The 23,163-nt window shown below is 43.3% G+C and overlaps 4 protein-coding genes across 11 annotated transcripts in view; all 4 read right to left on the reverse strand.

Annotated features, from left to right (window-relative positions):
* Positions 1-23,163, reverse strand: part of LOC308636558 (keratin, high-sulfur matrix protein, B2B-like) — a gene marked incomplete at both ends in the record, with an annotated part of 197,694 nt that overhangs the window by 86,519 nt on the left and 88,012 nt on the right. The window lies entirely within an intron of this gene.
* LOC308635487 (uncharacterized protein) lies at positions 2,470-2,937 on the reverse strand (the record flags this gene model as incomplete). Its single annotated transcript, XM_081269917.1, has 1 exon — positions 2,470-2,937. The coding sequence occupies one exon, from the start codon at positions 2,935-2,937 to the stop codon at positions 2,470-2,472; it is 468 nt and encodes a 155-aa protein (XP_081126043.1).
* On the reverse strand, positions 9,812-10,291 carry LOC308635488 (uncharacterized protein; the record flags this gene model as incomplete). The annotated part of the gene is made up of 1 exon (XM_081269918.1): positions 9,812-10,291. One exon carries the CDS (start codon positions 10,289-10,291, stop codon positions 9,812-9,814), a length of 480 nt encoding a protein of 159 aa, XP_081126044.1.
* LOC308635489 (uncharacterized protein) lies at positions 16,156-16,695 on the reverse strand (the record flags this gene model as incomplete). The annotated part of the gene is made up of 1 exon (XM_081269919.1): positions 16,156-16,695. The coding sequence occupies one exon, from the start codon at positions 16,693-16,695 to the stop codon at positions 16,156-16,158; it is 540 nt and encodes a 179-aa protein (XP_081126045.1).

A 23,163-nucleotide genomic window follows, 5' to 3' on the forward strand; every position in this document is an offset into this window, starting at 1 on the left:
TCTCATACTAGACGATGGTGCAGAAAACATACACGGGAGAAAAGATAGCCTCTTCAACAAATGGTGCTGGAAAAACTGGAAATCCCTATGTAGCAAAATGAAATTAAACCCCTATCTCTCACCTTGCACGAAACTCAACAGTGGATCAAAGACGTAGGCACTAGACTGGAGACGCTGTGCCTAATAGAAGTAAAAGTAGGCTCAAATCTTTAAAATGTCAGTTTAGGGCCTGACTTGTTCATAAGACTCCTAAATTGCAAGAAATAAAATCAAGAATCAATAAATGGGATGGATTCAAACTAAAAAGGTCTCCTCAGCAAAAGAAACAATCAATAATGTGAAGAGAGAGACTATAGAATGGGAGAAAATCTTTACCACATGCACATCAGATAGAGCAGTAATCTATAGGATATATTAAAGAACTAAAAAAATGTAACACCCCTGAACAGATCCTTCATGGAAGAAGAAATACAATGTATCAACAAATATATGAAAAAAGTGTTCAACATTTCCAGCAATTAGAGAAATGAATACTAAAACTACTCTAATATTTCATCTCACTCCAGTCAAAATGGCAATTTACAGGAATAAAACAACAAAAATAAGTACACACATTTTTTTATTTCCATTTTTCTTTGACTCAATACTCTGGAAAAGCTGAGAATAGCAGTGTATAGGTGGCCTCAACTTTCTCTAATTCCTGGTGTCCATTGTTACTGTGCCATGAATATGGACAGTACCTCTTGTGCTTGTGGTCAAGGATAGCCTCACAGACTGACTGAATTGGGAGATGTCATGCACATTGAAAAGGTGAGGTTTCTTGGGATAATACTAGGCCATGGAAGCACGCCCTTCGAAGGCTTTCTGTCTTTTTCTTTCTAGTTGGTGATGGGTGCAGTTTGATCTACACCAAGATTAATGCCTTTGCCTCTCAGCAAGCTCAGCAAACACCCCACAGAAAGGGGGCCACTTGGTCATGACTGGAACCTCCAGATGGTAAAAAACATAAACATGCTTTCTGTAAGTGCATTTGTCTCAGTTATTCCAACTGATCAGTATGAAAGGAATAATAAAGTAATTTATGTCATTGTCTCACCTTTGAGAACTTCCTTTGAACCAATAGCATATGGCAAACTTCAGCACATAGGAGACTGAGACTTTCCTGTAGGTAACCACCCTTACTTTGCAGGCTCTGTCACTGGCTAAGACAAATCCAGCTACAGTGTCACAGAAACACTTTAGGGAAAGAGCTGGGGACAACCTGCATTCAACAGCGAACAAGCCCTGAGGCCCATCACTCAGAGCCAAGGGTGGAAGACATCAGGGGTGAGAGGTACCAATCAGGTATTGTCCCCTGTCCCTCAGATCCAGTGATAGAGTGATATACCCAGTAATATCTTGAGGAAACTATGAGGAGATTGGTAGGAAATAACAATTTGTTAAGAAGATTTGCAAGTTTGATAGAGGGTCAAATAAGGTTGACCCTGACAACACAGAGACCTTCCATCGTGATGGCAAAGCTGTTGAAGGACCCCAACACTGAGAATGGGACTATAGTGATCTAAGTCTCAGTTGCCTTGAGAAGTTTCTAATAGCAATGATTTAGGATTTAGAAACTTGGAAATGATCACAGGGAGCCCTGCAGGGAATGTGCAAAGTGACTCACAGAACAGAAGGCAGAGACACTGAGCAGCACAGCACTGGGTCATAGAAGGTCCAGTCCCACAGAGGACCTATGAGGACTGGAAGGACCACCCGGGCAACATTGAGCTGGAGCTTCTGTGCATCCACTCCCAGTAACTGGGTAAGCTCTGCTCCTGGACCCTTAAACCCTCCTACCCAGGGGTTGCTCTTCATCCAGAGAAAGTCCTCAGGCGGGGAGGTCCAGGGGCTTGCTTTTAAATCTTGATAGATGTCCTACCCTCAACCCCCCCCCCCCCAAATCAGAGTAGCACAGCAACTCAAAAGGGAGAAAGAAAAAGACATGAGGCCATTATGTATATAGCATTTTTATTGAAGATGCAGGTCTATGTCCACATGAGACAACAAGTCAGAGAGCAATAATATCCAAAGGGGAAATGTGAGACTAGAGGAGGCTAGAGAAAATTCAAACTTGCTGACATTGGTCAGAGACTGAGCAGGTAGTGGGGGAGGGGAGTGTCCCATTGCTCCATCCTGTGGGGCTGAGAGATGGAGGCCAAGGAGGACACTGGTTGAAGAACAGAGATGAGGTCAGATCTCAGCAGCAGGAACCACTAGAGCAGACTGGGAGCATCAGGTGGTCTGGAGACAAACAGGGGGGCAGCAGCTGGAAGCCCAGCAGGTGAGGGGCAGCTCTGGGATGTGCAGCAGGGGTTCTGGCAGCTTCTGGTTCCCCAGCAGGAGGGTCTGCAGGAGCTGACATGTAGTTCCTGGGGTGGCTGAGAGCAAGGGGGCCCAGCAGCCCAGACTGTCAGCACATAGGGCGCATCAACAGGAGCCACAGTAGTTGGGGGGGCAGCAGGTGGTCCTACAGCAGATGGGGCGGCAGCAGCAAGGGTGGCAGCAAGGGTGGCAGCAGGAACCACAGCCACTGGAACCTCCACAGCCACTGGAGCCACCACAGCAGGGGCTGCAGCAGCTGGAGCCACAGCAGCTGGGGTGGCAGCAGGTGGTCCTAATGCAGGTGGGGCGGCAGCAGCAGGAGCCACAGCCACTGTAGCCACCACAGCAGGACCCACAGCAGCTGGGGCGGCAGCAGGTGGTCCTAATACAGATGGGGCGGCAGCAGCAGGAGCCACAGCCACTGGAACCACCACAGCAGGGGCTGCAGCAGCTGGAGCCACAGCAGCTGGGGCGGCAGCAGGTGGTCCTGCAGCAGGTGGTCTGGCAGCACCTGGGCTGGCAGCAGCCACAGCCCTGGCCAGAGCAGCAGGAGCCACAACAGGAGTTGCACATGGTGTCAGAGACTGGAGGTTCTGGGGGTGTTTCCAGGAAGGTGGGTTTCAAAGGTTTGGAGGTCTCTCTGACCCATGTCCCCTTTTATACCCTGCCCAGAGGCTGGTGTTGTCACATGCAAGTCTTTTCCTGTCATTGTTTGTATTTGTAAATAGGCAATTATCAAATTAGGCCTGTTTAATTTAGTTTAAATATTCAGGTTGATTGGAAAACATGATTTCCCTTCCCTGCTGTGTTAGGTGTCATTGGTTAGGTCTTCCTGAGTCATCTCTCAGGGGTCTTTTTAGCTATCCTTCCTCACAGAGAGGGTGTCATGTGACATTGTGCCTCTGTCTGTTGGGCTTCAGAGGCAGTGTGGGCAGTAAGTCATGTCTGCCCTTGGTAAAGATCAACTTCTGTGTCCCTTATTTCTTTCTGGGGACACAAAGGTAAACACTGTATTTTTATCTCCTGGCTCCTTCATTATGCATCTGGTGGGCAAAGAAGGTTTGAAAGTGCAACAGAGACCCTTAGCTTTGAAAAACCAGCCTCTACCTCAGAGCAAAGCCTGTCCAAGGAAGAGACATGACCTTTGTCCTTGGAAAGATCCACAGAGTACTCCTAGGCACATTCCCACCCTGCTAAGTTGTTTATCTACAAATAACAGGAGAGATCTGCTGCACCAGGTGTCCCTGACTCAGTCAGGCTAGGTGAGGATCCATAGCAGCCCCCTAGCAGCCACCAATCAGCATGAGACAGGGAAATACCTGGCATGCCAGATGACCCTCCCAGTAGTTTATGGTGTTGGGAAACCATGTAGTTCAGCATGAACACCCCTCTTGGCTTAAACCAATCAGTTCAAATGAATCCCCCTCTTGTACTAACCAAACACCCTTACCCAAATTGTTCCCGCCAGTGAATGGCCTAATCATGTTTTAGAGTTGTTATTTGATTTTCCTGTGGTGTGTGATGATTTGCTAAGAGATACTGTGATGTATGTGGGGGTTCCTGCCTTCTCCAAAGAATGTATAAAACTGCTGCAAACCCTGGGCTTGGGGCCTCTCACTGTCACCAGTTGCTGTGTGTGCGCGCGGAGGACCGAGTTAGCTCGCAATAAACACCTCTTTGCTGCTTACATCAATCTTGGTCTCTGGTGGTCTTTTGGGGGTACCGAATTGGAGCATAACAGCTTGAGAGCAGGAAGGCCATTAGCACACTTCCCCATTCCCCACTGTAGCATTCCCTCTGCTGTGGAGCTCTTCATGGGCGACACAGACCTTTAGTGAATGCAAACACACATAGTGAACCTTGGAGGTCAGAGAGACCTCCAACCCTTTGAAACCCACCTCAATTTATCCTTGTAGGATTTCCCTAGCAAATTTTGCCAGCATGGATGTTAGGGGGTCCTATGAGGCGATGTGGCTGCAGAGATCAGCATCACCAGGATGTTCGGATCCCTCCACACTCCACCTGCTTGAGAATTCTTTCCTTCTGCTTCTGGCTTCCTGTCTTTGTGGTTGGGTCAGGCCATATTGACTCATGTCTTGGGTCTCCTGAACACCCTTGTCCATCCACATATGATGCTTGAGGGAAACTGCCCCTTATACCACTCATAACCTGCCACCTTGGTGTACCCTGGTGTCACTGAACTCTCTAGATAAACTGCACTCTCTTTTGTTTTTATTGAGGTCATTGATCCGATTTTAATGATTAGGTCTTATTGTTGAACAAACACACAGAAAGAATTCAGAAAAGGAAACAGGTGTCTCCAGGATACCAGATGACATATATTCCTAGGGAAATGAAGTCAAAGCCCAAAGAGGATAGAACTGTCATTGCTAATGGCCAGGTGACTCTTGTTCTTAGCAATGAGGAATACTATTACCTATCAGTTGGTTCTGTGTGTGTCAGAAAGTTGTTCACAGAGACTAGGCGTATCTCTGTGATGGCATTCTGATGTGTCTTCAATATGTCTTAATTCAATCCTTTAAATAATAAGCCCCTGGACCTATTTTCGTCATGTTAGCTGGAGTGACAAACACCTATTTTACTGGGTCTTATTTTTAAGGCATGTGTTGGTAAAACTGGAGAATATGACATAGGTAAATAAACATAATTTCTGATCATGGAGATACTTCACTGTATTTCTTGCACAAGAAAGACAAAGTGCACAAAAAAGAAATGAAAGTTTGGCTTTTTGATTCCTAGAAGAAATAATTTAGTATAAGTTTAGGAGCTATGACAGTACTCTTTTGCACAGCTATAAAAGCCAGAGTGTATTACCATCATGGGCCAGTGAATATGAGAGCCCAGGCACCAGTGGTTCTCCAGTAGGCTACTAATGCAGTGACCTGGGAGTGTTCCAAACTGCCAATGGCTGGCTCCTGCCCAGAACAATTTTGATTAAATTGCTCTGTGGAAGGGTCTGGACATCACAAGTTTTTCATGTTCCTCACTTTATCCTTGTAGGAAGCAAAGTTGAGACCCTCCTCATTAAATTGTCCCCATGACAAGCATTGGTGTCAATTTTAGTTAAGCACAGAAGTCACCAAAATCAATAAGTTTTAATTGATGGCTTCTAAGTAACAGAGTTACTGATGCTGATATTGGAACACTAAGTTTGAGCAATGGGGACTTAAAAATTGCATATTCCTCTTTAGGGTTTTAGATAATTCTTATGCCAAACCAACACACTCACATGGATGAGTGTGGACCACTAGGGCACCAAGCACAAAGGGAAGTCACTGTAGACAGTGCCCTGCACTGTGAAGAAGGAAGCTCAACACAGGAGAGACATCACTCTGCACTCCTTGCTGAACTCTACTTGAGTTCTGGTGAAACTTAATGGTTAAATACTATCTGAATCATATTCAGAGATTATTGATGGTCTACAAGAAGTTCACTTCTTTTATGAGAAGGAGTCAAAAATAGAGTGTAATGTTTTCCCTCTAAACAGTTTTCTTTTTATTTCAAATGCCACAGTATAAAATAATCCAGATAATTTAACACTGAAGAAATTTGAATGAGGTAAACACAATTGACATTTGCAAGCTCCATCCAGGAATTAGGTTATGTCTGTGAGCAGTCTGGACACCTCATGCTAGTATATCCGTTAGAGAATGGCATATAAAACCAAATTTGTTTTCAGGTGTCACTTATATGGTATTAATGCAAAAGAGGTTTCAAATTTATACATCCTAGGTATTGTTTCCAGAGTTACTATGTACTGTGATCACTTGAATCACAGTGTGTTAGTAAGAGCATCACAATGTGTCACATATGTAGTGATTGTGTTAAAAGCCTTTCACCAGTGTGACCAAAATACATGACAATTATACCTTAACGAGGAAAGATTCATGTTGGTTTATGATACCAGATGTTCAGTACATGTTGAGCAGACGCCGTAGCTTGGATTTTGTGGGCCCAAGATATGTAGAACACATGGCAGAAGTGCATGGTGAACGTGCCTTACTTTGCTGTGTTACTTGCAGCCAGGAAGGAAGAGATGTAAGGAGCTACAGGGAAGAGGCACCTTCTGTGCCACCCCCTCTGAACCATCTCCCCCAGCCATGCTCCAGCTGCCTACAGTTATCACTCATTCATTTGAAACTAGGATGGACTCCTTTGGTTTCACCCCTGACCATCTGATTATTTCACTTGTGAACAATTCTACCTCAACACAGGAGCTTTAGGGAGACAACTTGTCAGTTGATATTCAATCATAACCATGCTCTAAATGGAAACCCCTACAATAATCATGTAGGTTAATGGGAAAATTAATGTACTTTTCATTCAATTTTGATGCTTAACAATGAATATCCAGTTCCTTTCAAATATTTCAAAATGTGTATTAATCAGTATTACCATATTTGGTATGAAGTGGTACATGTAATCAGAGCAATATTTTAAGTAATAAAAATGTCCACCTAGCATTGATTGATTATTTGTCCTGATGTATCTTAATTCATTTCTTATCTAAAATTGTTCTTTTAATTTTTGTAGGAATATTTCAGTTCCACCGACTTCTTAAGAACACTTTCTTCTTGGTCCCAAAGGCAATGCCTGCAATGTCATACACTGAGTAGGCTGAGGAAATAGGATCAAGGTGTGACGTCAGCCTGAACACGATACTGAGACTCTATATCAAAATAAAAATATATGCATTCACGCTATATAAATGTGTATATTATACACTCACACACACAAATATATATATATATAACTTGTATACTTTTTATGTATATATGCATATATATATAGATAGATATAGATATAGATATATAGATATGTATATGGTCATAAATAATTACCAGGCTAATATTTATATGCCCACAGCTCCACTCTAAGAAGAGGAATTTGGCATCACCATGACTCTTGCTTGTCTTTTCTTGATGTCATCTCCCTCGCTAACCCAAGGAGAATCATCGTACTGATTTTGAAAATATCTCATCATTGTTTTTCTGTGTACTTTGTCCACCTACATATATATTTCTAAACTATACACTTTAGTATACATGCATTTGCATTTTATATGAGTAGAATCACAGTATACGTCTTTTATATTTCTATTGCATGGCTCAATACTCTGCAGTAGCTGGGATGAGCAGCCAACAGGTGGCCCCACCTTTTTCTACATCTTGGATGTTCATAGTTACTGTGCCTCACATACGAATAGTGCCTCTCATACTTATGGTCAAGGATGGCCTCCAAGAGTGACTGAATTTGGCGATGCTATGGACTTTGAAAGGCTGAGGTCTCCTGGAAGCAATTAAGCCATGGAAGCATGCCTTCCAATGGAATTGGGGGAAACCAGCTCTTTCTGTGTTTTTCTAGGTGGTGATGGGGGCAGTTTGCTCTATGACAAGCTTCTTGCCTTTGCCACACAGCAACCGCAGCAAAGACCCATACAAGGTATATAAATGTGAATAGAAAGCTGTCTTTTGTAAGTGCATTGCCTCAGTTATTTCATTTCATTAATGTAAATGGAGTAATAAAGTAGTTTATGTAATTGCCTCGCATTTGAGAATTTCCTTCTAACCAATAGTGTCGCGTCCCACGATTAAACACTCAGGGACACTCCAGGTGAACTGGGCTGCATGAAATAATCACTCAGAGACAGAGAAATACTTTTCTCTTTGGGTCCTGTAATGGCTCCTCTGACCTTACGGGTCCCTGGAAAGAGAGAGAGGAGCACATCCTGAACCTTCTTATTGGGGAAAAGCCATTCAAATGAGGTCAGGTTTCAGGGGTTTGAGTCTAGCTTCTGCTGCCAGCAGATTGACTGACATTTAGGGAGGCCATGCCCATCTCATGAGCTGTGTGGGGATCATGGCAGAGCAAGCAAAAGACCAGAGCGAGGCCGACCCAAAATGGGGGACAATGTGGGTTCAGTCCACCCTGTGTGCTCAATGCTCATCATCCACACACACACAGCCCATGTGCCTTGCCACATTTCCACATTCTCATCGCTCAAGGCTTGGTTCCTATGTGGCAGCTCCCAACATAAAGACTGAGATTTTCCTGTAGGTGACAAACCTTATTTTATAGACTGTACTTCTGTCACTAGCTGAGATGAATTTAGCTGTAGTGTGACAGGGATGCATTAGGGGAAGAGCCAGGACAACCCCCAGCCAAAGCCAACAAGCACTGAGGCTAGGGGTGGAGGACATCAAAGATGAGGGCTGTCCACCTGGTACTGTCCCCTGTCCCTAAGGTCCAGTAATAGAGTGATATATCCAGTGTTATCTTCAGGACCCTGTGAAGAGATTGGTAGGAAATAACCATTTGTTAAAAAGATTTCTCAGTATAATACAGGGTCAAGCTAAGATTGACCTGACAAGATAGAGGCCTTCCATGTTTGAAAGATTGTGTTAGGACAGGAACACTGAGAATGGGAGGAGAGAGGTCCTAGTTTTGGTTGCCTTGAAAATAACCAGATAGAAATGATTTAGGACTTAGAATTTTGGAAAATGATCACATGGAGCACTGCAGGGAATTTGGAAAGTGATTCAGGGCAGAAAGAAGGCAGAGACAATGAGCAGCACGTCACTGGGGTCATAGGAGGTGCAGTCCCTCAGAGGACCTAGGGAGGACTGGAAGGACCACCCGGGCGACATTGAGCTGGAGGTTCTGTGCACCAACTCCTGGACCCTTAAACCCTCCTGCCCAGAGGTCGCTCTCCATTCGCACAAAGCCCTCAGGCAGGGAGGTCCAGGGGCTTGCTTTCCAACCATCTTCAGATATTAGGATGACAAATGCTCATGGAGTGGAGTAGGGTCATCTGACATGGTCTGTTACAGTTTTTAAATCTTGATAGATGTCTTGCCCCCTTCCCCCCAAAACCATATATATATAAAGTCAGAGTAGAACAGCAATTCAAAAGGGAAAAAGAAAGAGACATGAGGCCATTATGTGTTTTGCCAGTAAAATAAATTTTTATTGAAGATGCAGGTCTATGTCCACATGAGACAGCAAGTCAGAGAGCAATAATATCCAAAGGGGGAATGTGAGAGTAGAGGGAGGCTAGAGAATATTCAAACTTGCTGACATTGGTCAGAGACTGAGCAGGTAGTGGGGGAGGGGAGTGTCCCATTGCTCCATCCTGTGGGGCTGAGAGATGGAGGCCATGGAGGGCACTGGTTGAAGAACAGAGATGAGGTCAGATCTCAGCAGCAGGAACCACTAGAGCAGACTGGGAGCATCAGGTGGTCTGGAGACAAATAGGTGGGCAGCAGCTGGAAGCCCAGCAGGTGAGGGGCAGCTCTGGGATGTGCAGCAGGGGTTCTGGCAGCTTCTGGTTCCCCAGCAGGAGGGTCTGCAGGAGCTGACATGTAGCTCCTGGGGTGGCTGAGAGCAAGGGGGCCCAGCAGCCCAGACTGTCAGCACATAGGGCACATCAACAGGAGCCACAGTAGTTGGGGGGGCAGCAGGTGGTCCTACAGCAGATGGGGCGGCAGCAGCAAGGGTGGCAGCAAGGGTGGCAGCAAGGGTGGCAGCAGGAACCACAGCCACTGGAACCTCCACAGCCACTGGAGCCACCACAGCAGGGGCTGCAGCAGCTGGAGCCACAGCAGCTGGGGTGGCAGCAGGTGGTCCTAATGCAGATGGGGCGGCAGCAACAGGAGCCACAGCCACTGTAGCCACCACAGCAGGACCCACAGCAGCTGGGGCGGCAGCAGGTGGTCCTAATACAGATGGGGCGGCAGCAGCAGGAGCCACAGCCACTGGAACCACCACAGCAGGGGCTGCAGCAGCTGGAGCCACAGCAGCTGGGGCGGCAGCAGGTGGTCCTGCAGCAGGTGGTCTGGCAGCACCTGGGCTGGCAGCAGCCACAGCCCTGGCCAGAGCAACAGGAGCCACAACAGGAGTTGCACATGGTGTCAGAGACTGGAGGTTCTGGGGGTGTTTCCAGGAAGGTGGGTTTCAAAGGTTTGGAGGTCTCTCTGACCCATGTCCCCTTTTATACCCTGCCCAGAGGCTGGTGTTGTCACATGCAAGTCTTTTCCTGTCATTGTTTGTATTTGTAAATGGCAATTATCAAATTAGGCCTGTTTAATTTTGTTTACACCTTCAGGTTGATTGGAAAACATGATTTCCCTTCCCTGCTGTGTTAGGTATCATTGGTTAGGTCTTCCTGAGTCATCTCTCAAGGGTCTTTTTAGCTATCCTTCCTCACAGAGAGGGTGTCATGTGACATTGTCCCTCTGTCTGGTGGGTTTCAGAGGCAGTGTGGGCAGTAAGTCATGTCTGCCCTTGGTAAAGATCAACTTCTGTGTCCCTTATTTCTTTCTGGGGACCCACAGGTAAAAAGCTGTATTTTCATCTCCTGGCTCCTTCATTATGCATCTGGTGGGCAAAGAAGGTTTGAAAGTGCAACAGAGACCCTTGTCTTGGGAGCAGGAAGGGCATTAGCACGCTTCCCCGTTCCGCACTGAAGCATTACCTCTGCTGTGGAGCACTTAACGGGAGACACAGACCTTTAGTGAGTGCAAACACACATATTGAACCTTGGATGATTTGATTACCCCAGCAACATATTGCCAGCATGGTTTTTAGTGAGTCCTATGAGGAGATGTGGCTGCAGAGATCAGCATCACCAGGATGTTCAGATCCCTCCACACTCCACCTGCTTGGAATTGTTTCCTTCTGCTCTGGCTTCCTGTCTTTGTGGTTGGGTCAGGCCATATTGACTCATGTCTTGTGTTTCCTGAACACCCTTGTCCATCCACATATGATGCTTGAGGGAACCTGCCCCTTATACCACTCATAACCTGCCACCTTGTTGTACCCTGGTGTCACTGAATTCAGGAGATGAACTGTTCTCTCACTTCTAATAATTGAGGTCCTGTATTGGATTTTAGTGATTTGGTGTAATCTTCAATCCAACAACAACATAAAAGATATCATAAAAGGAAAACAGATATATCTTCATTAATGGGTATCAGATGACATATCCTAGTGAGGATGAGGTCAAAGCTTAAAGGGGGCAAAAGTGTCATTGCTAATGACCCGGTGACTGCTTTTCTTAACAATGAGGAATGCCGTTACCCATCAGTTGGTCCTCTGAGTTTCAGGAAGTTTCAAGTGCACAGTAGAGTGGGTATCTCTGTGATGGCAATGTGGAGTATCTTCATTAGATCCTAATTCAATTCTTTACAGAATAAGGCCCTGGAAATATTTTCGTTGTGTTAAGTTGGGTGGCTAAAACCTTTTTTACTTCGTTTTATTATTAAGGCATGTATTGGTAAAACTGGAGAATATGACGTAGGTAAATAAATATACTTTCTGAGCATGGACACAGTTCATGGGATTTCTTGCATAAGACAGACAAAGTGCACAAAGAAGAAATGGTAGTTTGACTTTTTGATTCCTAGAAGAAATAATTTAGTATAAGTTTAGGAGCTATGACAGTACTCTTTTGCACAGCTATAAAAGCCAGAGTGTATTACCATCATGGGCCAGTGAATATGAGAGCCCCAGCACCAGTGGTTCTCCAGTAGGCTACTACAGGAGTGACCTGGGGAGTGTTCCAAACTGCCAATGGCTGGCTCCTGCCCAGAACAATTTTGATTAAATTGCTCTTGGGAAGGGTCTGGGCATCACAAGTTTTTCATGCTCCTCAGTTTATCAGGAGCTGAGACCCTCCTCATTAAATTGTCCACATTCCATGCATTGTTGTTAATTTTTGTTAAGCACAGAAGTCACCAAAATAAAAAAAAATTCGATCAATGGCATCTCAATAACAAGCAAATGGATCCCGTAGTGGGAACACTGAAGTGTGAGCAATGGGGACTTAAAAATTGCAAATTCCTCCTAAGTGTTTTAGATCATTCTCATTCCAAACCACAGACTCACATGGATGAGTGTGGGCCATTAGGGCACAAAGCACAAAGGGAAATCACTGTAGGCAGTGCCCTGCACTGTGAAGAAGGAAACTCAACACAGGACAGATTTCATTCTATGCACTTTTTATAAATTCATCCTATTGCTGGTGTAATTCAATGGATAACTTCTCTCTGGATCATATTCAGACATTACTGGTGGTCTAGAAAAAAATTCACTTCTCTATGACATGGAGTCATAAACATTATGAGTGTAATATTTCCACTCTACACACTTTTCTTTTACAAGGGCCACAAGATAAAATAATCCAGATAACTAAACACCAACTAAATTTGAATGAGGTGGAAACAATCTGTGTATTCTGGACACATCATGTTAGGATATCCTTTAGAGAATGGCATGCAAACCAGAATTTTTTCTTCATCTATCACTATATGGGGTTAATGCCCAACAGTTTTCAATTCATACATCCTATGTATTGTGTCCATATTTACCATGTACTGATTATTTGAATGGCAGTGTGTTAGTAATAACATCCTGATTGCTTTACTAAGCCTTTCACCAGTGTGACCAAAATACATGACAAGAATAACTTTAATGGAGGAAAGATTTATTTTGGCTCATGACACCAGAGGGTCAGTCCATGTTGAGCAGATGCCATACCTTGAAATTTTGGGACCCATGATAAGGCAGAGCACCATGGCAGAAGGGCATTATAAAGATTATGAAGATGCCTTACTCTGCTTCATTAATTGCAGCCAGGAATCATGGGATAGAAGGGGCATCAGGGAGAGGCACCTTCCAGGCCAACCCCCAATTACCCACCTCCTCTAGCCATGCTCCAGCTGCTTGCAGTTACCACTCAGTCATTTCAAACTAGGATGGAATCCTAAAAATCCAATTATTTCACCTCTAAACCGTTCTCCCTAAACACAAGTGCTTTAGGGAGACTTCTTACCTTTTTATATTCAATCCGTAACCATGCTGTAAATGGAGACACAATAACCATGTAGGTTGATAGGAGAGTTAAGGCCCTTTTCATTCAACTCTGTTACATTACAGTGACAATCAAATTGCTTTCAAATATTTAAGCATATATATGAATCAGAATTACCAGATTTGATATGAAGCGGTGCATGTAATCAGGGCAGTCTTTAAAGTAATGACAATGTCCACCTAGCATTGATTGGCTATTTGTCCTTGAACTATCTCCAATCATTTCTTATGTACAATTGTATTATAATTTTTGAATGAATATTTCCATTCACCTGACTTCTTAAGAACACTGTTTTATTGGGCCCAAGGACACATGCCTGCAATGCCACACACTGAGAAGGCCAAGGCAAGGTGATCACAAATGTGAGGTCAGCCTGGGCAGGTAAGTGAGACCCTATATCAAAATTAAAGTAAGGAAAGGTTAAGGTTTAGCTCAGTGGTAAAGCACTCCTGGATAACACGCTTAGCACCAGAGAAAACAATAACCAAATGATAAAATTTTCAACAGTTTTTATTATGGAAAACACATTTATTATTGAAAGTTTACTACATATGTGTATGTATGCGTATATATATTTTAATATATTATAAAATTTTGTATTATAAAATTTTATGTATATATTATAAAATTTTATGTATATATTATTATTTTATATATATATAATATATCATATATATTATATATATATAAAATAAAAAATTACCAGGCAAGTATCTACATGCCCAAATCTCAAGTTCAGGAAGAGAAAGCTGGCATCTCCATGACTCTTGTATGTCTTTTCTTGATCTCATCTCCCTTCCTCCAAGATGGAGGATCATCATCCTGATTTTTAAAGTAGTCTCATCAATGTTTTTCATTGTACTTTATCCATCTACATATACATTTCTAAACTGCAAACTTGAGTTATACATGCCTTTGCATTTTATACAAATATAATCCCAGTGTACATCTGTTATATTTCTATTCTTTGGCTCCAAGCTCCAGACTAGCTGGGAATAGTTAGTCTATAGCGATCCTCAGATACCCCACTTCCTATTACCTGGTGTTCATAGTTACTGTGCCTTGAACATGCATAGTGACTCTCATGCTTATAATTAATGATGGCCTTCCAGACTGACCGAATTGGGAGATGCTGTTGACCTTGAAAAGGTGAGGTTTCCTGGGAAGCCGTTAGGCCATTGGAAGCCGTCCATCCAAGGAAACTAGGGACATCAGCCCCCTCTGGCTATTTCTTTCTATGTGGTGATGAGGACAGTTTGCTCTATGACAAGCTTCTTGCCTTTGCCACTAAGCATCCTCAGCAAACACCTTGGTCATGACTAGAACCTCCAGGATGGTGAAAAATATAAACATGTTTTCTGTAAGGGCATTGCCTCAGCTGTTCAAATCGATCAATATGAATGGAATAATAAAGTAGGTCATGTAATAGCCTGGCCTTTGACAACTTCCTTTTACCTGATAGCACATGGCAACCTTTAGCACTTAAGTTACAAAGACTCAAACTTTCTGTAGGTGACCAATATTCTTTTACAGGCTCTCTTTCTGTCACTAGCTTAGATGAGTCCTTCTGCAGTGTGACAATGGTGCATTAGGGAAAGAGCTGATAACAACCTCCATTCAACTGCCAAAGAGCCCCAAGGTCCATGACTCAGAGCCAAGGCCATTAACGATGAGAGTTTCCAACGGGGTATTCTTCCCTGTGCCTCGGGTCCACTGATATAGTGATATAGTCAGTTACATATTAAGGGAAACTACAAAAAAATTGGTAAGAAATAACAATATATTGAGAAGATTTCTCAGTTCCATAGTAAGATTCAGGTTGACCCTGACAATATGGAGACCATCCATAGAGTTTGAAAAGCTGTTGAAGGATGTCAACATTGAGAATGGGGAGTAGAGGCATCCTAGATTCTGTTCCCTTAAAAATATCCTAAATAGAAAGTGCTTAGGACTTAGGGAAATGATCACAGGGAGCACTGTAGGGAATTTGGAAAGTGATTCAGGGCAGAACAGAAGGCAGGAGACAGTGAGCAGCACAGCACTGGGTCATAGGAGGTCCCGTCCCACAGAGGACCTAGGGAGGACTGGAAGGACTCACCAGGTGACACTGAGCTGGAGCATCTGTGCACCCACTCCCAGTTACTGGGTGAGCTCTGCTCCTGGACCCTTAAACCCTCCTACCCAGAGGTCGCTCTTCATCCAGAGAAAGTCCTCAGACAGGGAGGTCCAGGGGTTTGCTTTCCAAACCCATTTTCTGGCACTGCCATGACAAATGCTCACAGAGCAGAGGAGGAGCATCTCAGGTGGAATGTTATGGTTTTTAAATCTTGATAGATGTTCTACCAAAAAAAAAAAAAAATGCAGAGTGAAACAGCAACTCAAAAGGGAAAAAGAAAGAGACAAGAGGCCATTATGGGTGTTGCCAGTAAAATTCATTTTTATTGAAGATGCAGGTGTATGTCCACATGAGACAGCAAGTCAGAGAGCAATAATATCCAAAGGGATGTAATGTGAGAGTAGAGGGAGGCTACAGAAAATTCAAACTTGTTGACATTGGTCAGAGACAGAGCAAGCCTGTAGGGAGGGGAGTGTCCTGTTGTTGCATCCTGTGGGGGCTGAGAGATGGAGGCCATGGAGGACACTGGTTGAAGAACAGAGATGAGGTCAGGTCTCAGCAGCAGGAACCACTACAACAGACTGGGAGCATCAGGGGGTCTGGAGACAAATAGGGGGGCAGCAGCTGGAAGCCCAGCAGGTGAGGGGCAGCTCTGGGATGTGCAGCAGGGTGTCTGGCAGCTTCTGGGGCTGCAGCAGGGGGGCCTGCAGGAGCTGGACATTAGCTCCAGGATGGCTGAGAGCAAGGGGGGGCAGCAGCCCAGAATGTCAGCACATAGGGCACATCAACAGGAGCCACAGTAGTTGGGGGGGCAGCAGGTGGTCCTACAGCAGATGGGGCGGCAGCAGCAGGGGTGGCAGCAAGTGGAGCCACAGCAGCTGGGGCGGCAGCAGGTGGTCCTAATGCAGATGGGGTGGCAGCAGCAGGAGCCACAGCCACTGGAACCTCCACAGCCACTGGAACCACCACAGCAGGACCCACAGCAGCTGGGGTGGCAGCAGGTGGTCCTAATGCAGATGGGGCGGCAGCAACAGGAGCCACAGCCACTAGAGCCCCCACCACAGCAGGGGCTGCAGCAGCTGGAGCCACAGCAGCTGGGGCGGCAGCAGGTGGTCCTGCAGCAGGTGGTCCTACAGCAGATGGGCTGGCAGCAGCAGGAGCCACATCCACTGGAGCCACCACAGCCACTGGAACCACCACAGCAGGGGATGCAGCAGCTGGGGCGGCAGCAGGTGGTCCTGCAGCAGGTGGTCTGGCAGCACCTGGGCTGGCAGCAGCCACAGCCCTGGCCAGAGCAGCAGGAGCCACAACAGGAGTTGCACATGGTGTCAGAGACTGGAGGTTCTGGGGGTGTTTCCAGGAAGGTGGGTTTCAAAGGTTTGGAGGTCTCTCTGACCCAAGTCCCCTTTTATACCCTGCCCAGAGGCTGGTGTTGTCACATGCAACAGTCTTTTCCTGTCATTGTTTGTATTTGTAAATGGCAATTATCAAATTAGGCCTGTTTAATTTTGTTTACACCTTCAGGTTGATTGGAAAACATGATTTCCCTTCCCTGCTGTGTTAGGTGTCATTGGTTAGGTCTTCCTGAGTCATCTCTCAAGGGTCTTTTTAGCTATCCTTCCTCACAGAGAGGGTGTCATGTGACATTGTCCCTCTGTCTGGTGGGTTTCAGAGGCAGTGTGGGCAGTAAGTCATGTCTGCCCTTGGTAAAGATCAACTTCTGTGTCCCTTATTTCTTTCTGGGGACCCACAGGTAAAAAGCTGTATTTTCATCTCCTGGCTCCTTCATTATGCATCTGTTGGGCAAAGAAGGTTTGAAAGTGCAACAGAGACCCTTGTCTTGGGAGCAGGAAGGGCATTAGCACGCTTCCCCATTCCCCACTGAAGCATTACCTCTGCTGTGGAGCTCTTCACGGGAGACACAGACCTTTAGTGAGTGCAAACACACATATTGAACCTTGGATGATTTGATTCAGCAACATATTGCCAGCATGGTTTTTAGTGAGTCCTATGAGGAGATGTGGCTGCAGAGATGAAAGCATCACCAAGAGGTTCAGATCCCTCCACACTCCACCTGCTTGGAATTGTTTCCTTCTGCTCTGGCTTCCTGTCTTTGTGGTTGGGTCAGGCCATATTGACTCATGTCTTGGGTTTCCTGAACACCCTTGTCCATCCACATATGATGCTTGAGGGAACCTGCCCCTTATACCACTCATAACCTGCCACCTTGGTGTACCCTGGTGTCACTGAACTCTCTAAATAAACTGCATTCTCTTTTGTTTTTACTGAGGTCATTGATCCGATTTTAATGATTAGGTCTTATTGTTGAACAAACACACAGAAAGAATTCAGAAAAGGAAACAGGTGTCTCCAGGATATCAGATGACATATATTCCTAGGGAAATGAAGTCAAAGCTGAAAGAGGATAGAACTGTCATTGCTAATGGCCAGGTGACTCTTGTTCTTAACAATGAGGAATACTGTTACCCTTAGTTGGTTCTCTGTGTGTCAAGAAAGTGAATCACAGAGACTAGGGGTATCTCTGTGATGGCATTCTGATGTGTCTTTAATGTCTCAGTTCAGTCCTTTAAAGAATAAGCCCCTGGACCTATTTTTGTCATGTTAGCTTGTGTGACAAACACCTATTTTACTGGGTCTTATTTTTAAGGCATGTATTGGTAAAACTGGAGAATGTAACATAGGTAAATAAATATGCTTTCTGAGCATGGAGATATTTCACTGGATTTCTTGCACAAGAAAGACAAAGTACACAAAAAAGAAATGAAAGTTTGGCTTTTTGATTTCTAGAAGAAATAATTTAGTATAAGTTTAGGAGCTATGACAGTACTCTTTTGCACAGCTATAAAAGCCAGAGTGTATTACCATCATGGGCCAGTGAATATGAGAGCCCCGGCACCAGTGGTTCTCCAGTAGGCTACTACAGGAGTGACCTGGGGAGTGTTCCAAACTGCCAATGGCTGGCTCCTGCCCAGAACGATTTTGATTAAATTGCTCTGTGGAAGGGTCTGGACATCACAAGTTTTTCATGTTCCTCACTTTATCCTTGTAGGATGCAAACTTGAGACTCTCCTCATTAAATTGTCCCCATTACATGCATTTGTGTCAATTTTAGTTAAGCACAGAAGTCACCAAAATCAATAAGTTTTAATTGATGGCTTCTAAGTAACAGAGTTACTGATGCTGATATTGGAACACTAAGTTTGAGCAATGGGGACTTAAAAATTGCATATTCCTCTTTAGGGTTTTAGATAATTCTTATGCCAAACCAACACACTCACATGGATGAGCATGGACCACTAGGGCACCAAGCACAAAGGGAAGTCACTGTAGACAGTGCCCTGCACTGTGAAGAAGGAAGCTCAACACAGGAGAGACATCACTCTGTGCCGCAGTCTGGCTGGGCACAATTCAGGAGCCACTTGTCAAAAGAAACTAACTTTATTTTTAGAACTACAAACACCAAACAAAACAGCTCCTCAGGAAAAACCCTCAGAGCCCAACTGCCACCACCAGCTTCCCCAAGCCTCTCACCCCCACACAACCCTCACCACCTCCCACAATCCTCCTGCTCTTGAGGCTGATTGGTTGGGTCGTGTGGGCGGAGCCAAAGAAGTCCCCCAATGAGCAGCTCCGTGGAGGAGCCAATCAGCTAGATGTTGCTGGGGCCGCTGTGAGCCAATCATCAGCTGGCAGTCTGAAGGGCAGGGAAACAGCCCAATGAACATCACCGCAGAGGAGCCAATCAGCTAGATGTTGCTGGGGCCGCTGTGAGCCCATCATCAGCTGGCAGTCTGAAGGGCAGGGAAACAGCCCAATGAACATCACCGCAGAGGAGCCAATCAGCTAGATGTTGCTGGGGCCACTATGAACCAATCATCAGCCGGCAGCTGGAAGTTTGCTGGCAGCTGGAAGTTTGCTGGGGCCCCTTTGGCTGTGGCTCTCAACATCTCCCCCTCTCTGTTTAAACAACAAGCATGTGGCTTAGGGACCGTGCCTGCCTTAGGTTGTCCAATACTACATATGGTCCTTACCACGTCTTCGGATGAGCTGACCTCAGGGCGACACCCTCCTGTCTTAGGTTGTAATTGGATCTTACCTGTCATTGACTACCGGTCCAGTATACAGCCACACCTGTGGAGAGGTCTTTGTCATGACAAGCAGAAGGGAGGAAGATACACCAAGCCAACTGATGGCTCTTGTTGGAAAAATTGTACCACCAATGACATCATCAGCAAAAATACCCCAACACTACCACAAGTCGCTGCACCAACAGATAGTTCACAATGCATAGTCTAGGCAAGTCTAGGCAAGTTCTGCAAGTTCTGCACATAGTCTAGGCAAGTTCTGCAAGCAGTTCAGTGATGGCTATTGCAGAAGCTGTAGATTAGTTTTATCTTTGTCTTCACCGGCACTGGGATGAAGATAGGAATTCTGGCAATAATAGCTAAAGAAAAAATTATGTAACATTCCAGAAGGCACTAAAAGAAAACAATTTTCTTAACAATTTACATTATCTTGAAGAGAATTATTAAATATAATGAAAAGGAAAGGTGAAAGTAAACAAACAGATCTGTTAACCTCCTTTTTTGTTTACATATTAAAACAATTCTTAATAGTTATTTACCCAATTTAAATTAAACCATTTAAATCACATGAATAAAAAAAATATTTGGATCCATTTTTTCATGAGCGCTCATCATATATGATATATGGACATACATACATTCAAACATATAACACAAAACACAAGTGTGCACACATAATATAATACATATAACACATAACATAATAGTAAAGGCCTTATAACTTTTTACAGGTGAAATCTCCATTGCAATGTTTAAAAACTCTATAGTCAAAAAAAAAAAAAATAGAACTGATCAGCAAAACATTAACCTAGGTCTGTATGAGCTCAAAAAACAAAATAGAACTTCATGATATGGGAAAGGGCAATAATAAAATAGATATTGAAAAAAGCATCCTGGTTCTGTCGCAGATGTAAGGATAGCCAAATTGGAGTTTTGGATATCAGCTGTTATGGATTTGAGCCAAATCATCTTCTTTTTGGTCTGTAGAAATCGCTTTAGTTAATCTCTCTGGAATCCAAATCGGCTGCTGTTCTCCCTGTGGAAATACACAAACAGGCCCCCGACTCCAGACAATCACTGGGTCAGGACTTTAGTTAATCTCTCCGGAATCCAAATCGGCTGCTGTTCTTCCTGTGGAAACACACAAACAGACCCCTGACTCCAGACAATTACTGGGTCAGGACCTTTCCATTGTCCTGTTAGAATATCTTTCCAAAGTACCTTGGGCTTATGTACATTTTTTGGACACATATGCCTTTCCGCAGCACTAAGTCCTTATGAATCCAAATTTAAAAAGTTTAGAGTAAAAAGGGTTATTTTAAGTTTATCTTTGGGGATATATACCCCTTCTCAATTCCGTCTTTTTGCTTTAATAAGTACATTTTAATAGTTTGATGAGCTCTTTCAACTATGCCTTGTCCCTGTGGATTGTATGGGATTCCTGTTATATGAGTAATGCCAAATGATGAGCAAAATTGTTTAAAAGAGCTAGAAGTATAACCAGGGGCATTATCTGTTTTTAACTGTTTTGGAATGCCCACAGTGGCAAAATTTTGTAAGCAATGAGCTATAACATCTTTAGTTTTTTCTCCGGCATGAAGGGAGCCCATCAAAAATCCAGAAGAAGTATCAACTGTAACATGCAAATATTTTAATTTTCCAAATTCTGGCAAGTGTGTGACCTCCATCTGCCAAATATTGTTAGGTATCAATCCTCTAGGATTGACTCCAAGATTAACTTGTGGTAAAAAGGTCACACAATTTTGACATTGTTTTATTATTTGTCTAGCTTGTTCCTTAGTTATTTTAAAATGCTTTTGTAAAGTATTAGCATTGACATGGAACCTTTTATGAAAATTTATAGCTTCTTCTAGTGTAGAGAAAATATGTATGTCATGTGTAGTTTTATCTGCTAAATCATTGCCCAAACTAAGGGCTCCAAGCAATCCTGTATGTGCCTGATATGTCCTATAAAGAATGGATCTTTTCTGTTCCAGATTAATAGTGGAAAACAAAGAGAAAACAGTAGAAGAAGGGGAAATCCTACCAGCATCTTCAAGGGATACTATAGCATTAACTATATACTGACTATCAGAAAATAAATTAAATACAGAATCTTTAAACATCACAAAAGCTTGTAATACTGCATTAAGCCCTACCCTTTGAGCTGATTGTTTGAGTACTAAAAATGTAAAAGTTTGATCAGGTGTAACTATTGCTGCTGTACCATTATTTGACCCATCAGTGAATATATTTGGAGCATTCATGATAGGTGTTTTTCTTGTCATTTTTGGAAAAATTACAGGATGCAATGACCAAAAAGACAATAAAGGATTAGATGGTAAGTGGTTATCAAATGAAACATTAGATTTGCACATGATTATTGCCCAAGTATTTAACTCATTAGCTAATTCATCAATTTGATTCATAGTATATGGAGTAATAATTTTATTGGGAGAAATTCCAAATACTCCCTTTGCTGTTTTTATTCCTTTGAGTATTAATTGTCCTACAGCCTCAGGATACCTAGTAAGAATAGTGTTAGGAGAATAAGATAAATGTATCCATAATAATGGACCTTCTTGCCAAAATACTCCTGTAGGAATATTTTTTGTTGGTAGTACAATAAATAATAAAGGCAAACTTATATCAATTCTATCCAAATGCATATTTTCCATATATGTTTCAATGATTTTTAATGCCTTTCTTGCTTCAGGCGTTAACATTTGGGGTGAATTTGGATCTGATGGACCTTTTAAGATATCAAATAAAGGTCCTAATTCTCCTGTTGGAATACCTAGATAAGGCCTTATCCAATTTATGTCTCCTAATAACTTTTGAAAGTCATTAAGTGATTTGAGTTGATCTACTCGTATTTGAATTTTTGGTGGACGGACCATGGTTGAGGATAATAGAACTCCTAAATAATTAATTGGAAAATTTAATTGTACTTTATCTAGTGCTATCTCTAGATTATAATTTTTTAATAAATTTGTAAGTGTGGCATAACATTCTAGTAATGTGTTTTTATCTTTATGTGCCAATAACACATTATCCATATAGTGAAATATTTGTAGTTCAGGATTTTGATTTCTAAGTGGCTGGATTACTTTGTTAACATAAATTTGACACATAGTTGGGCTGTTAGCCATCCCTTGAGGGAGTACTTTCCATTCATATCTCTGATCAGGACCTTCATGATTTAGTGCAGGGATAGTAAATGCAAAACGTGGACTATCCTCAAGATGAATTGGAATTGAAAAAAAACAATCTTTAATATCTATAACTAAAACATACCAAGTTTTTGGCAAAGCAGACAATTGAGGAATCCCCGATTGAGCAGGTCCCATAATGACCATTTCATTATTAATGGCTCTTAAATCTTGCAATAATCTCCATTTACCAGATTTCTTTTTGATGACAAAAATGGGAGTATTATGGGGAGATACAGAAGGTTGTATATGTCCTTCCGCTAATTGTTGTTTGACCAGATCATGGGCTACTTGTATCTTTTCTTTAGTCAAGGGCCACTGAGGAACCCATACTGGTCTTTCTGATTTCCATGTAATTTTTATTGTCTCAGTGGCCCTTTGTGAAAATCCAACCCATGTCTGTCTGTTCCTTGATCTATTTGTATTGGTGCTGCTATACCTTGTTCTTGTTTTTCTAATCTTTTTCCTTTCCTA

The sequence above is a fragment of the Spermophilus citellus genome (genome assembly GCF_964194105.1).
Source record: "Spermophilus citellus genome assembly, chromosome: 17".
Lineage (NCBI taxonomy): Eukaryota > Metazoa > Chordata > Mammalia > Rodentia > Sciuridae > Spermophilus > Spermophilus citellus.